The sequence below is a fragment of the Corvus hawaiiensis genome, chromosome 3 (assembly GCF_020740725.1).
Source record: "Corvus hawaiiensis isolate bCorHaw1 chromosome 3, bCorHaw1.pri.cur, whole genome shotgun sequence".
Lineage (NCBI taxonomy): Eukaryota > Metazoa > Chordata > Aves > Passeriformes > Corvidae > Corvus > Corvus hawaiiensis.
Genome location: NC_063215.1, coordinates 31,490,696 through 31,507,791, shown reverse-complemented (window position 1 = coordinate 31,507,791; position 17,096 = coordinate 31,490,696). Strand labels below are relative to the sequence as shown.

Sequence of the window (17,096 nt, the reverse complement as noted above, 5' to 3'; positions counted from 1 at the left end):
TGTGGCTGGAGCCCTTGTCAGTGAAGACTGAGGGAAAAAGTAATTCAGCACCCCAGCCTTCTCCATATCCCAGGTAACCAGGCCTCCTGTTACCGTCTGGAGAGGGCCCACATTTTCTCTAGTCGTCGTTTTATTACTGACACACCTATAGCCATTTTCCTTGTTGCCCTTGATGTTGCCAGCCAGATTTAATTCTATCAGGGCTTTAGCTTTCCTAACCTGATCCCTGGCTGCTTGGACACTCTCTCTGGTGAGCTGCTGTTACAAATGTGGTACATCCTATCGTTAAGCAGGGAAGTACTTCTACACCCAGGAAAAATGTTCCATCATTTTATCAGAAAAATAATTCAGTGTATAAACAACATATTCTTAAACCATTCTAGTTCAAGCTGCTAATAACCACATAAAAAGAATACATGAGTACCCTGCCTTGACAAACAACCCTCACATTCATGTGGCAAGCAAATAACTCAAAAGCTACCTATTGCCTATTTACACAGAAAACTTCACAAATATGTTCATTATCACTTAGTCTCCAACCAATCCACTTCAGATGTGGATTACAGTTAAGAACTTAAATCCTTGCAGGACAAGATCTGTGTTTTACCATCTACCCAGTTCAAGGACAGGCTGGCTCGTGCAGCTTGTGGGAAGAATGCACCAGAAGGTGGTGAAACTTAGGTTTTCTTTCATACTGAAAATACATAATTGCATCAGATTTTAGTTCCCTGCTGGCAAATGTCCTAAGCACTGAATATGAACATACTGTAAGATTCCAAAGTTAAAATAAAGACTAGTACTCCTTAGAAGTAACAACTTATATATACAATACTCCTATTTCAGATACAGATGTGGCACATAACTCCCAAAGCTAGAACTAGCCTCTTAAATTGCTCCCTCAATTCAGTATTTACTTAGGTATTTTCGTTTAATGATGAGATATAAAATTGCTTTTCTTTATCTTAATTAAATTTCTGAGTAACAAAAAAACATTGGAAGAGGATCTACAGAGCTTTATCAAGCACTAGGCTTTAAGATTTAGATAACTGACAACTTGGGCTTATTCAATACAAACTGAAAATAAATGGTTATTCCTTACATTTGTATCCAGAAGATAAGGACATTTCATACTCTTTCTCATACAAAATGAACACTTCAGCATTTTATTGTGAAACAAACCCCTTAGTTTAAAAATCTTTCTTAAAGTGGTAGTTACATTGTAAGCAAAGCAATGCTGATTGATATTTGCAAACAAGAAATAAATAATTAGGCAAGGACATAGTGAACTTATGAAATATTAACTAGATAGTTAAGAATGCCAACATTAAGCTAGAACCTAGTGAAAATCCATTTGACTCCTCCCCTAGCTACCATGGCAACAGTGTTCCTTTACAAGAGTTTGCAAATTCACAATTATTTTTGATTTTGTAAAGGAATGATTTGTCAGTTGCTGATTATGAAAAACTCTTTCTGTGGATTCTTTTTTTTTTTATCTGGGCATAAGGTGAATTTTCTGTGAACTGTTTAAAACATAGTATGGGTTTGTTATCCAGGTATTTATTGAACAAAGACTTTTTATTACATAGATTGTGATTTTCTTTTAACTAGGTGTACAGTTTAGAGACATACATTTTTATAATGAAGTATTGCACTTGTGTTCATTGATGGTTGAAGGTTTCTCAAAAGCCATACTTGCAGAAGACCTTCCAACACAAAAACAACTGGGCCCATTTCTATGTTTCAGAAAATGGACTTCCTACCTGAATTATTTCAGTGTTGTTTCAAGGCTTTATAAATTACTGAAAGCAAGGATTACTAATCTTGCCAATGGAAGCTTAAAGCCAAAAATCACAACCTATCTCGTCAAGTAACAAACTGAGGATTTTTGAGTATTCCTAAATTTTTTAACATAGCCACAAGGGACATAACAAGGAAGCTGTTCTAAGTTTCCTGAATCTCTAGGGAATCTTCTCATGAACTCCCTGAGCCAACATTATTTGGTAACTTCACTCAAATACCAAGAGTCTTCAAAAGTTCATCAACCCCTTTTCAGCTAGATTCTTTTTTTTATCTCAGAGACCATCTAAACTGCTATTCTGAGGATGTTTAAGTCTTACTGCAAGCATGTGAGTCCAAGAATATGTGTGATTCACAGAAGGATGGTCCTCAAAAGCATATTCTGTAGGGTCATCACAGTGTGACAGAGACGTAAAATATTAAGCAAGATGCATGAACTCCCATCAATCTGAAAGTTATTTTACAAAGTTAATTAAAAATATTTTCTTGAGGATACCAGAAAAATGGTTAGCACTAGGAACTTAAAATCAACAAAATCAAACATTTTGATTTTGATACTGTGGCATTTAAGAATTTAAAGAAAATTTTGCTGTCTCATTGTCGTCTCTGATTTTGCTGACTGGGATCACTCTCTTGAGTGGAATCTAATTTTGTAGATGGATGGAAGGAGATCTTCTTCTGGAAATTTAGAGCTTCTCTGAATAAATTTATTATTGCTATTTAATATTGACACTAACTTGTCTCAACAGTTTCATTGAGTTCCTGTTTCATATAATTAAGACCTTTAGTTTTGACATGATTTCTTGATAATATTTTTGTTCAGCATATAATGAAATTTGAAAAATGCATAGCAAATTATCTCAAAAAGTCACATCGTCCCCTAATTTTGGATACATATCTACACATAGCTATCTAGTCCACTAAAAACCTGAACAGTTCTTAATATTTTTTCTTCTGTTCTGAAAAAATTCCCAGCACTTCAAATACACCATGCTGTTCTTCAGCATAACACATTTTTTTACTGTGGGTTAATTTGGGTTTTTTTCCCTATCTCTTGTGCATATTAAACCAATTGAGTAGGAGTTGATTGCAAAAAAAGGTAATACTTCCATCTTGGTCTCCTTTGGTATTTTTCCTCTGAGAGTTTTAAAAATCTTAAGGTTTTTTTTTTTAGTATTTGTTAAAAACTGATTTATTAAGAAACTATAATTGAAAATCAAATCTGAAAATAAACTCTCCTCAAAGCCTAGAGTGTTTCTATACTGCCAATAGCTAGAAATTTTAACTTCTTCATTTACAGGATGAAGAAAACAGGAAAAAAAATGTAAGGCTGTAAAACAGCAGCCCACACATTAGAAGTCTCAAGAATACAATGCCCAGTAAGGCTTCAGAGCCCTGGTAGCACACACTGCAAATAAGGTAACCAAAACAGGCAATGCCCAGAGAAACTTATTTGAACACACATTTTCTACTACTGTGTGCAAAGAAGAAAGGCATTTCTGCTCAGATACAGAAGAAAACACCCAGAAGAAAACAGCAGCAAATGACAGCAAAGCTTCCCATTATCCACAGTACCAGGGAAAGGGAGAGAGACAGTGAGCCTTTCTGTTGTCCAAAGCACACACACAGAGTCCATCATGCAAACCTGCACAAGATACTTGAAAAATAACAAGATTATATTTCATAATCAAAGTTATAATTTCATCTTCATGAGAACTGGGAGAGATAATTAACAATCTAATGAAAAAGAAAGTCTGAAGATGGGGAAAAAAAAGACTCCTGGTTGTTCTGATCTTCAGGACTGTAGAAGGAAATACAGCAGATGAAATTCTCTAATTAAAGAGAAAGCACTTCAGCAGTACCATGATGGGGTCATATTCCAGAAGACCAAATTAGGAAGATTAAGTCTGATGAGGGATTTTTTTTAGTTTCTTGTTTATTTGGTCTGTCTTGGTGGCTTTTTTTTGTTGTTTTGTTTGTTTGTTTTTTCTGTTTGTTTTGGGGTTTTTAACTATCATTCATGAGAATCCTCAATTATGCTGCATTAGAAGATAATAAGAGGTTTTGTTTCTCCAGTTCAGAGGGGAGAATCTTTGGAGTCCACTCTGAGAGATCACTGACACTAGTAAAACAATGAGCAAAGGATCTTTGGAGCTTTGCTTCCCACCAGTAGAGAGGAAATAGTTAAGAATGTGAACATGAACAGATTTTGTGATCTTTGAAAAGGGAATAAAGTCAAGCAGAAAAAAAGCCAAAAGCCTTTCTACAAAAAAAACAAAACCTAAAAAAATTTCAATGCCAAATAACCAAACCAAAACACTCCAACCTTAGAGAAAATAAGGAACAGCCACAAGAATAACAGGAGTCCAGCAGTCACAGAAGCATTTAAGAAGTAATGCCAACATTAAAAGCAAAACCAGCCCAATTCAGAAGAAGGAGAAATGCAGGCAAAGACTGACCAACTAAATCATAAAGGTTTCATTTCCTGGAAGAATCAATGGAAAGTTCCCTTTGAGTGTATAACTTAGAGTGATCAAGTACCAGGAAGCACGCAAGACAAAATTAGAAATGCAAAATATGATGCAAACAGCAAAGTATGCAAACACAACTGAGATAATTCTGCTACTCTTTAGTCCCTACTACTTAGTATCTAGTACCAAGTAGTTGCCAATCTCAAATACTATGGAAAGAATCTGCTACTATTCGGCTCTATCAGCAGATGTCAAATGCATTCAGTTGAGCAGGAGTTTTGTTTATGAGCATGCCATGTTAAGAGCCCAGAAAAAGTGTCTAGTGTAAGGTGAAAACCTATTTAGAATGTATTCTAAATATATTCTGATCATGTTTGGCTAAAATTGGGAACAAATACCCCCTGAAGTATTCATTAAGCAGGGTCTGTAATGTTTGTCTGGAATATAGTAATAGTCAACACTCACACTACTGTTCTATGTAATAAAACAAAAACATATTAGATTTGTAAGTGACTTGAGCCCAAGGACAAAGAAACGGCTTTTTATAGAAGGCCAGAACCAGACTTCAAAGCTATCCTGACCAACTAGAAAAAACTAACCAGAGGATCAGGTTAACTAAAAAGAGGATCAGGCCCAGAGTAGACAAGGAAATGGCTCCACACTCAGACCAGTACAAACAAGTGTAGAAACAGGGAGAAATCCACCATTTGAGACCTAGCAGTGCAGAAGATGATGAGGTGGATATAATCTATCACAATGGTAACAGGAGAGGACAGCATACAAGCCTGGCTGCTGTTGGAAACCTACTACCCTTGCACTTTGGGAGTTACAGGGCTGGCCAGAGACCAAGACTCCATGCCTTTCCTACTTTTGCTACCAAATACGTCCAAAGGTCAAACTGGTGAGGAACTTAAGGTTTTGCTGTTAGTTAGGAGGACTTTGTTTTGTTTTACTGTCCACCATGGTTTGCCTTTTGGGCATCTTTGCACTTAATCAATACCCTGACATAAGAGCTGACCTTCATGACAGCTCATTCTCTCAGGTTCTGTCCTTACAGCACACAGTTCAATTTTCAGAGAGGAATATTTAGGATGCTGAAGTGTCATTATGGGGGAGAGATTATATAAATTTAATGGAGAGAGCTATAGATAGCCTGGTTTAATAGTCCATCATGTATCTATAGTCTATTACACAAAAGTCTCAAAATTTTTTAAGAGAGACCAAAACTGGACCAGGGGATGTGGGGCTCAGTGTGATTTTAAAGCATCTTTTATATCTCCCAGTTCCATGCTATTCCAAAGGCTGGAGACAGGCTGATGTTTGTCCACTGCCCCCAGCACAGCCTTGAATCACCGCAACGCAGGGTGTCACTGCTCTGTATTTCTCAATCCTATTTCACCTTCTTCATCTACTTTTGCCAAGATGTGCAAGAGATCTCTGGAATGCAGTTTACAGCCATCTACCACAGCGAACAGCTTGAAGAAGAAACAGGGATTTAGCTGCTTTATGTAGCTATAAAGAATTTATTAAGCATGAGAGAGTGCAAGGCTTTGATCTTAGCCAAAGGTTTTCTCCAGTCGTATCCTTTAAAGTGCATGCAGAGCGAAGGCTGACCATTGTCTCTTCCCAACCTCAGCATTTTGTCTTCCTGATATTCCTGCTGCTGTTTCTGTTCCATCTCTGTTTTGGCTGCTATTAAATCCCATTTTCTCCAATGCATCCCTCAATATTCTGCCCCCAGTAAACTCTAATTCTCCTCTAAACGCTGTTGAAACTAAATAGATTGCTGACATGTATGTCTTAAAATATAGTATCTAACACACTATTTTCAAGAGGATAAAACCTCTTTCATGACTTATTCTACCACACATCTTTAGGATTAATTCTTCTAGTGAAAAAACTACTTTTCAAAATAAATTTTTATCTACAGTGTTATCAACTACTTAGATATAGGATTTTAAAGTTATTTGTTATTCTCAACACACTGCATAATCCCCTGGGAACTTGCAACGGTGAATCCTTCCCCTCACTTTCCTCTGTGATCCTTCAGTGATTTAGCTGAAATATTTATATATTTATATTATTTATATAGAATTTATTTCAAATACAAAAGGGAAAAGCTGATGTCCTTCCCTGATCAGAAAGTGCAATGCATCAATATGTTCATGCAGAAATAATGTACAAAATAACCAGAACTGTACATTTATTATAACTCATATATTATTATAGCATAACTGTATCTTATGCTAAAGAAACATATTTTTATTCTATGTACATGGATTTGATGATTTTTCCCCCTAAATAATATGCAAAAAGAAAAGTAACACAATCAATTCCCTTCTGAACTTGTTAAAGCTCCTAAGAATAGAATAATTCAGGAGATTGAGGACATGTCAGTTGTCTTCCGCCAAAAAGAAATAACACATAGGAATGTTCATGTGTTTCCTGAAGTAAATTTCTAAATTCTTTATTCTTGACTTCTCCAAAATGCAGTAATGCAATAGGAATATTATTACTTTTCAGAAACGCATTTATGCTTTGACGTGCACTTTCAAAATACAGATTTTTGTTTATAAGCTCGTTCCACATAGCATCACTAATGTCAAATTATATTTGACACGAGCTTATTATAAACATAACTGAAACACAGACTTAAATGCAAAATGGTTTTTTATTCCCTCTTTAAGCTGAATATATGCTACAGTTAACACTTTAACATTCCGAGGATATAACATCTCCACTAAAACTGCACAGTTAAATAAATCTCTTCATAAAAGGATACAATTTTTGTTTAAAAATATGAAATATAAAAATATAACTAAAACCTCAGTACTATATAGCTCCTTATTTACCTGTCCCTGAATGCAACGTATGGAGCAGAAACTGAAGAAACCCAGCAAACATAGCAGCTTCAGCAAGAGTGTTTAAAGCACAACTGGCATCTAGTAGGTTGCTGAATCCAGCCTGCAACTGTAGCAAAACCGTAATGCCAGCAAAAATCCACTTCAGTGTGAAGGAGACAATATAAAAGAAGTCATAAGGTCCTTGCGTCCTGATTCTAAGCCAAATTATTCTGCAGTGTCAAACATTCAACACCGGTGACACCAAACAGGGCTAACGAGAGCTCTTGTCATCAAAACAAATCTCTGCAGTGTAGTGCAAGCATCGATTACTGCATCAGTTCATACACGGTCACTGCAATGACAAGGAGTTTCAGTCTTTAGAAGGAGTTAATGATTTTAGGAATCCAGAATCACCGATCCTCAGGAAACAAGATGGGGAAAAAAAAACTCCTTCCTCTCTGGATAGAACAGGAAAGAAGTTTCTTAGAGCTTTAAAGCCAACAGTAGACACAAACTCAAGCACCTAAGTAATCAATACTACTGCTGCAGTTATTATTTATATTCAGCAGTGGTGCACTGAACAAGTTTAATCAGCTGCATAGACGAAGCAGTAGTGCAAAGGAAATGTGGCTCTTTTAATTTATGTAAAACTTCCCTAGCCGCAGATTTACTTCTAGCACATGGAAAACATAAATGGCCCCTGAGAAAACCTTACCATTTTTTACAAATTAATAGGATAATTTAATTCTTTTGATATAGATGTGTGCATGGAAACATAATTTTATGTAAGAAAAATATACTCCAGATAAAAACCCCCAGGAAGTAACATTTTGTATTCCAAATTACATGTTTGAGATAAAAAAGCAGAACCTGCATTTACAAAAGCCAGATGATTAGAGAATTATAGCTAATAGAATTTACTAAGGTATTTCATCCAGGGTAATCATATCCAAATGATACAACAATAAAGCTATTTCTGTGGCAGAGATAGTCTTCCTCTGTACAAACAGATGCTTCTCTGCAGCATATCTACATACTGCAGGACTTCCAACATACAATGCAGGACATCCAAAACACAAAAAACCTGCTGTTTAGAAACTAAGATGTGAGAAAGCAAAACAAACAAAGAGAAGCTTAGAAGAGATAAAATATAAATAATAAAGCTAATAAGAGTTTACAGCTCTTTCATACTCAACAATATATGGATCTATTAGTAATAATGAAAATACACTTTAAATCTAGTTGTTTCCCCATAATTCTGGATCCAACCCAAGGTACTGAACGCTCTCTTTCACACACCCACATGTCAGTCAACAGCAAAAGCCACAGACAACATCCCTGGCCACTGCTGACTTTAAGTGTCCCCAATAGCACTGTATCAGCAGGAGGAAAATACAACTGTCTAACTCTGCTTTTCTCATGGACATGCCCTTGTTAGGAGGTGGTTTTTCAGAGGAGAACAGTGTCCAGTCTTTATATATATCTTTCAAGAGACAGTGATTATCTGCTACTGACCAAGGAATGTGTACCCAGCTTTCTCCTAAATTCGGAAACATTTCTTGCAAAAGACACAAAAGACCAAGTATGCCAAATGCCTGATGTTTCCACAACACATCCCCTGACCCTTCTGCATTACTGCTTGAAGGATGACCTCCTCTCCTGCCAGGGCAGGCATTGAGGGCTTTGCATCACTTTCAGAACATAGCACACCTGGGTCCTGAACACTCACCTCAGCTCACAGCACATACTAAACAAGGCAGGGGATTTTGTCACAATGCAAATCAACAGATGAAAAACTCTCACTTGCTACAACCTCAGAATTTGTGAATGAGACTGCACGATACGGGGCTTGTTTTCTGACTCAAGAGTTCCTGTCATTCCCATGGCATACATGTGTCTGCAAAAAAAATATTGAACTGATTTCCCAAATGCATTTTAAAAGGTTATTTGTATCTCATGGTGTTGTTAAAGCTCTCACTGTCTCCCACTCCCCTCTGTGATAACCCCTCCCTGCTCCTCCAGCAGGCAGTCCTCAATGCCCATTTTACCCACTGCTGTCCCTAGCCATGAGTTCTGCCCAGGTCCTGCCTAAGTAGCTCAGCCTAACACCTTCAGAAGACAGAGATGTCTGCAAGTATTTGCCCAAAAGGAAGGGAAGAGAGGAGCAACAGAAGAATGTTCTGAGGTCAGAAAGGGCATTTTGCAGAAAAGAACAATACCACCAACTCCAGGATCCACTGAACATCCCTAAGGGTGGATTTCATTCCTCTCAGCCCCAGTCACACCGAACCTTTCTGGCTGCCCCAAAGGCTCATCTGACGGGTTGAGAATCAAGTGCTAATAGTTGGTCTATTGACTTTTACATTCATTAACAGTATCAAAACAGTAGGAAACTAACTGGAAATCTGGACACCATTCCATTTTCCTTGTAAAAATACATCATCAAGTGTGTTATAACACACTTTCAAACTTTGCTCAGGATAGCATTGCCTTCATAATCTCTGCAGGTTTTTAATCTTGCAAATGATTTTATTGCCACTGTCTTCTGAGGCACATTACACCATGCATCTGATAGTTAGATCTTGACCACTATATTTCAGCTCTTCATAATCTTCCAACTAATAGTTGTTCTAGATCTTAATCTGTGTATGATACTCCTGCATTTATAAAACTTTCTAAGACCATTAGAAAAGCATGAGATTGTTCAATCTCATGCAAGTTTACCATTATTCAAACTTTAAGATAAATTCCAAGCATTAAACATATCGTTCAGCTTTATGCCTAGGTAAAAACGCAACTGTCCTCTAAACTAAAAGTATTACAACACTTTTTTGGAAAGAGGAAAGCCATAGAATGGCCCCAAGCTTAATTCAGTAGCAGAAAAAGAGCAATTCAAGTAAAGAAAACCCTATGTTTGGAGTTGTAATTTCAATCAGAAAATGAGAGAAACAACAAAAAAGATCCATGTTACAGTCTCCAGACCTCAAAGCCAAGTTACAGTGGGGAAGATATTCTAATACAACTGCAGGAGTCTTAGATACAATATCAGGTATTGTATGTGACATTTTGTACTGTAGCCTGTCTGATCCACTTTGAAAGACCCTGGCTATTGTGGGAGATGAACAGCGACTGGACAAACCAAGCACCACACCCCTACAAGGAGGGCAAGAAAAAGGGCTGGGAAACTACATACTGAGAGGGTTAATGAGGTTCTGGAATGCAGTCCTGAGCACATAAAGGCCAAGAAGGGAACCACCTGCATACCTTTACCAAGGGCAAATCACACCTGACCAATATGGTTTCTGGATCTGCAGGCAAGGGGAGAGGAGCAGATGTTGTTTAATGTAACCATGCACAGCTTCCAACCAAGTCTCTCACAATATCCTTCCAGCCAAATCAGAGTGCTATGGATTGACTGATGAACTGTGAAGTGGGTGGAAACCTGACAGAACCACTTGACCCAAGTGATGGACAAAGGACTGGAGTTTGACTGCTGGTAAAATGTTAGACACATAAAAACAGTATCAAAGGTGTATGGGGAAGAAACAAGGCTTTCCTTTGCTCTGCTAGCAGCATTCCAGACCACAAAATGCTCCACTGAGATCACAGAAAACTTGAAGCAATCTTTGGCTGTGCATCCAGAATTAAATTCATTAGAAAAAACATACTTGCTTCTGATAGGCAGCGCAGTGCAGTGTTTAGCTGAGACTGGGCTAATTAAAACACTTGCAGCAGCATAAGTGCATCTTCTCTTCAGTTAAGTATTGCCCAGTGAAGAGACTAAATGTTTTTCAGGCTCTTTTTCAGATTTTTTGGCATAATAGTTACAACTTTAGACAATGTTTGACCATTTACAAGAGAAAGACTTCTATACATAAATGTACAAATACATATATTCACACCTTCTGAAGAAGGGGTTACAGATTAACATAGTACCAATTGTGAAATTTCTCATAGCTACTGAGAAAAATCAGAGGTTAAGTAACTCTGGTGAAGAAGACACATAGCTCCTTAAAGAAATGTCTGCCCTTAGAGACACATCAAACTTGTTAGCGCTCATCAAAATTCCTTCCCCTGCAGGCATGAGCATATTCTGTTTATATTCCTAGTCAGCTAGGAAAAAAATTTGAAAAGCACTAAAGCAGAAACTAGGTTCACATCAACAGAGTAACATGCTGAAGCTAATAAGTTTGGTCTTTTATTTAGCTTGGGCTAAATGAATGTCATATTATCGTTGTTCCACAGCTTTCAATTCAAACCTTGATCCAAGGTAATCAATTCGAAGTGAAAGTGAAGTAACTCGGCATCCATCTGACTAACACCATGTAAATGCACACACTGGGAGCAGGCTGTGGTGTGCCTCCCACTGGCAACCCAGAATAATGGCTTGACCACATTGTTTCTAAAGGTCCTCTAGGGGAGTTTTACAGAACATCACCCACCATTTTGCAGCAGACTGGAAGAGAGGAGACCGTTTCTGCACAAGATAGGAACCCCTTCAAGCACACAGGTGTGAAAGAGCCAGTAAAGAAACACCCTGCTATTTATTGCTTTTGTGTCCAGCATTCCAAGTTCCACTGCCAGTTGCATAGTACTGTGCTGCCACTGATATTTCACATCCCCTTCCTCCACCTGTGATTGACTTGACTGTTCTTGACTCCTCTGAGGAAGATGATCGTGACAGTGAAACTGGAAAGAGACAAGTTGAATGTTCACATTAGAAAACCTGTGTTGGTCCTTCAATTCCATAGGTACACTGGCTGAGATCTTTGCTATCCAGCCTTCATGATCCAGTAACTTTGCAATGCATTTATCTTAGTTACCTTATCTACTAAACAAAGTCAGCAAGACAGATCATTTTGATAATTGGCCTTGACTGAGGACGATCTACTGACATCAAGAGGGAACATCAGTGCAAATCTAACAGTGCAGCCACTGTCAGATTTACAGATTCCTGGACTTCCTCTGACATCAAAGGATGATTAACTGACCTCTGTGTGGAAGAAGATTTTGTAGAGTATTTTTCTTCATGACAAGGGCAGTAAGTAACGTGTTAACTTATAGTATCTATAAAAGACCTGCTGGATAGCATTTTTTTAGAGCCAAAGGTCATCTTAAACAAACCCTAATTCAAGCAATTTGCTCAGCTATTCAATTGCTAACTAAAGCCAGATGTTTTCAGTTAAGTGGTGACCAATATGCAGGAACTGACTTTTCAATTTATTGATCAATGGCATCAAAATATTCTTTTTGTTCCCAACTTTAACTAGTGTTTCTAGTTGTTGTGTTACTGTCTCCACAGAGACAGACACCCCACAGCACAGTGGATGCAGAAGATCCATATTCAAAGTCCCTTTCCTGCCTGATACAGAGTAAGCTGGTATGAAGGGGTGGTATGCCAGCACCACTTTTGATAGCCATGCTCAGGTACAGACTTGAACTCACAGAACCAAATTGCTGAAACCAATTCAGCCTGTAGGAAAAGACTGCAGGCATCTACCTGCACCTGAGGTTTCCTGCCAAAAGAGAAGTCAAGCAAAACGCATCACCTTCAAACCCAGACTAAAGAAAAAATAGGAGAATCAACCTAAGGTGACAATGTCATTACAGCTTATTTAATTCAGCCACATAACCTTACCAAAATTCCTTAAAACAACCTTTTTTCCCCCCTTCAAAAACTCTCCACCATTACAAAGTGAAAACCAAAAGACAACACATGTTCTGAACTAATTCCTATATAGGCTGTGACTGAAAGGTTATACAGCCATGGGTGACAGACATCTGTGTGTCTCTATTTTATTCTGTTTCTCTATTTCAGGATAAATTTGACAATTTAACTCACATTCTTTCCTTTTCTTTTCCCTACTACCTAAGTGGATGTAGACATAGTTTAATTTCCAAATCCTTCTACAATTCAGATTCCTCCCAGATCCTTTAATTCTAAAAAAATATCAGGTTCAAACCTAGAAATTAAAGCAGCAGTCCCATATGTACTGACCATTCCAAAAGGAACCTCTACTAAGTAGCATTTTCTATTACCTTAAAATGTTATATACCATCCATACAGACAAATAAAAAAAATTACTAAAACCACACATCTAAATGCAGGGTTTAACGGTGACCATGTTGTTCAAGCATTGTCAGAATATTCATTCCTAATCCTTATAAAAATTTTCTAGGGCAAAGTAAGATTAGGTCCGCAACAGCACAGATAACTGATGTTACAATGGCAACATACCTAAAATTATTATCAATATTTGTTGTTGTAGCTTTTTTTTAAAGGGAAATGATGCTGATAGATTAGAATTTTTAAGGATATATTTGAAGAGAAGTCAAAATGTAAATGGGGCATTTGCTTAAGAAAAACAGACAACTGCTCACTGGCAAAAATTCATGTCTTCCTAAGTGTTTCAGTGGTTTGTAGGAATAGTCATTCCCTAAGAATTTCTTAGCAGTTAAAATAGTTAAAACTTGGTAACAGGAACAGATTAACCAACTTGTTTTATAACTGATTTCAGAGCAACCTTTCTGTGGAAAAGAGCCAGCAGCAAGACAACTGGATTTATTCCTCAACATTCAGTTCCAGTTCCATTCATAGGGGACTGTTTTGCTCTCTCCCAGACAGTCTCTGCTTGAAGAGAATGACAACTCCACTACTGGCAAATGCATAATGCCTCTCCCATGGGAGATAACTGAACCTACCTGGGTACACTCATAATGTTCATCATGTTACAGAAAAACTGGCAGAAGCAGCAAACACCAGAAAGTTGTGAGAATGTACATCTATTTAAATTGTATTTGCAAGCTCCTTTGTAAGGTCCTATTTTATCTTAAAGTGAAAATCACTTTTTTACTATATTTTAAGTAAAATCTGAGCCTGTAGAGAATACAAGATCCCTTGGCATACCATGTATTTTGATATCAACTTACACTAATTTGCTGTGGGAGCACTCTGGAGCATGACAGGCAAGAACTGGCATCATACCTCTGCATGACCCAGGACTCTGGAGAGTTGAAAGAAACACAGCATCCACTAGCCCTCAGCTCATGGCACTGATTAGTATTCACTGCCAGAGCAGAAGTTTTTGCTCATCTCACAGTTCAGCTGAGAACTGTATAAAGTGCACACGGGTTAAAGACAGTCACCTGGGGAGCACTGCTTTGCACAGCATGAGCTTCCTGCTCTGCAAAGCTGCGTCTCACTCCTACCAAAACTGACAGGACACCGGTGCCAGGATCTGCAATTCCCACCTGAGATGTGGGAGCAGGCCTGAGACACTCCAAGGACTGTATCCAACTGCTTCTGAACGACATTTCCTTTCTTGTGACACCTGCTGATAATCTTTAATGCAGAGCATTCTGACTTTCAAAAACATGATAAAGGCAAAGAATAAATCTGTGGGATTTTATATTCACACAAAGCTCTATTCCCTATCTCTGGGATAATGCCCTGTAACGACATGTAATGATCCCTGAAGTATTTAACTGGAACAGACTCAATGGAATGCCTTCTAACAGCACACATACATTCTATTTCATATAAACATATATATTCACAAACTTGTACACCTCCCAAAAATATCTTGTCTTAGTAATGCTATGAAACTACAGTAAAACAAAGAATATGAAAACATTCACATACATTACTGCATATTTTCTGTTTGCTCCTGAACCCACGACTACAGCATTCCTAAAGCAGATACTGTGATCTCATTAAACAAATGTTTCTTACGCATTAGGTCACAGAAGAAAATTAGGTTGGAAGGATATTTTGGGAAGTAGGAAGAGAATATGAAACTTCACCAAGATTTCGTAAGCACAAACATAGAGAGTCGTGTAAATCTGTAACTTTAAACCTCTCAAATTTTGAAAATCTGGCTCATGATCCTCAAACAAGAGTACCTTTTCCTTGTTATATTTTGGGGTTTTTTTCCTGAGGAGAGGACTCAATTCAAGAAATGAATAACTGCTTCCATAGAGGTATTCATGTCAGTGTAACTTCCAAATGCAGAATACATCCCATATATCATCTGCAACATTAAAGCTACAGGACAACGTAAATCTACGTACAGACAAAAAAGCACATGGAGATAAGAGCTGAAAAAAGTTTTTAAATTACTGGTTTAACTAGCAAACTGTGCCTGCATTTCCAGATTCTCTTTGTGCTGAGAGAGAAACTGTCTTGCACAGCCTGATAGAAAAAAGTGAGATTTGACTGCTCCATCTAGTGGCTCGTTAAGCACAATTTCAATGGTTTAAGAACATGTGGCCTTACGCGTTTAAAAAGGGCCACGTCTGGAGTTTCTGCTTTCTCTGAGCAACAGGGCAAAATAAATTCTTAGAACCTAAGTATTTTAATAGCATTGCATAAAAATGTAGAAATACTTACCTACTTTTATGAACCTAACTATATTAAACTTCCATGTAATTTTATTTTATATTTGTAGATTACTTCCATTTATTACCTGATTTATGCTATTTAGTCAATAAACTTTATTAAAACCAGCAAAGTTTTAGAAATTGTTCTTCTGAATTTATAGCAAGTTACATTTATCTTTGAGTTTACATTTCCAGTGAAAAGATACCTGTTTTCATTAAAAGAACAAAAGTAATAACAAGTCAAGCATGAAAACATATACATTGACTTGTTACTACAAGAAGTAAATTTCAAAGCTCATGTCTGATTCAGAAAGTGACTTCTACTCTGCAACAGACAACTCCTAAGCAGATCTAGAGCACCGACTGAATTTTACAGGGAAATGGGTGCCCTGAAGTCTACACAAGTCTATTCCACGAAAATTCTAAAAAATACTGAGAACTTGGGATCTTTAGAAAACTAGTAAAATAACATGACAAATTGCTTTAAATAGAAAATTTTTTCCAACAATCATTTTGAGAATAGCTAACAAGAATTGAAGCTCATATTGCAGAGGAAAGAATTACGAAATTGAGGACTCGGTTACAAAACCTGGAACTTTAAATTCTAGAAATTATTTGTGTACATGTTGCTGCATGTCTGAAAATATTTTGTCTTGAATTACACTTGCATGAGAGGTGCGCAAGGAACAGAAAATAGAGGGAGAGTGACTTTTTACACAGGTAGATAATGGTAGGATAAGGAGGAATAGTTTTCAACTAAAAGAGATTTAGATTAGATGTTAAAAAAAAATTCTTTACTCAGAGTGTAGTGAGGCACTGGAACAGGCTGCCCAGAGAAGCTGTGGATGGCCCATCCCTTGAGGTGCTCAAAGGCAGGTTGGATAGGGCATTGAGCAACCTGGTCTAGTGGGTGGATCCCTGCCCATGGCAGGTATCTTTAAGGTCCCTTCCAACCCAAGCCATTTTATGAATATAAATATAACCTTTACCACACCTAGTTCCCCCAACTAACATCATATATTATTAAGCTAGGACTCGATATGCAATCAAAACCTCTATGTAATTGAATTTAAACACATCTTTAAATTCTCTGCAGATCTGCATTGAAAATTGCAAAATAATCTCATGCTAGTTATGGCTCAAATGAACCATACAATACACATATCTCAACTTGCTCAATGGAGCAAGTTAGACTTGGTCCAATTTGCATATAAGGTACAGCAAAGCCACAGGTCACAAAGTAAAGAATGCTGATATTTTCTTTTTTAAAATAGAAAAGGTCATGTTTACAGAGAGGAAGAAAATGTAAAAAGAAATTATTCTAAATAAAATGTTTTATTAGACGTTCCCTCATGGCTTAAAAGAATGTGTAATAAAATATTTAATACTGAGGGTCTGAAAAATATTGACGTGAACATGCATTTACTGCATAGCATCACAGTATTTCCAAGACTTCCACTCTCTGACAAAATACCTCAAAGGTTGAAGTTGTTTAACAATTAGAAAGCTCATCATACACAATTTTTGCAGTCAGCCAAGGGTATGTGCTGAGGAACTCATGCATAAGAGAGAGGTACTTTTAGTCATTTGTACATGTCAGACATGT

The 17,096-nt window shown here is 37.3% G+C and overlaps 1 protein-coding gene across 27 annotated transcripts in view; it reads right to left on the bottom strand.

Annotated features, from left to right (window-relative positions):
- The window catches only part of RIMS1 (regulating synaptic membrane exocytosis 1), a 319,206-nt gene that overhangs the window by 138,668 nt on the left and 163,442 nt on the right, over positions 1-17,096 (bottom strand). The window contains exon 1 of one of the 27 annotated variants that reach the window (XM_048299554.1): positions 7,121-7,464. The exons of the other annotated variants lie outside the window; for them this stretch is intronic. Within the exon in view, the coding sequence (XP_048155511.1) occupies positions 7,121-7,172 (52 nt within the window). The 5' untranslated portion in view covers positions 7,173-7,464. Of the gene's footprint in view, positions 1-7,120; positions 7,465-17,096 lie in introns of those variants that run through there. 27 annotated transcript variants of the gene reach the window in all.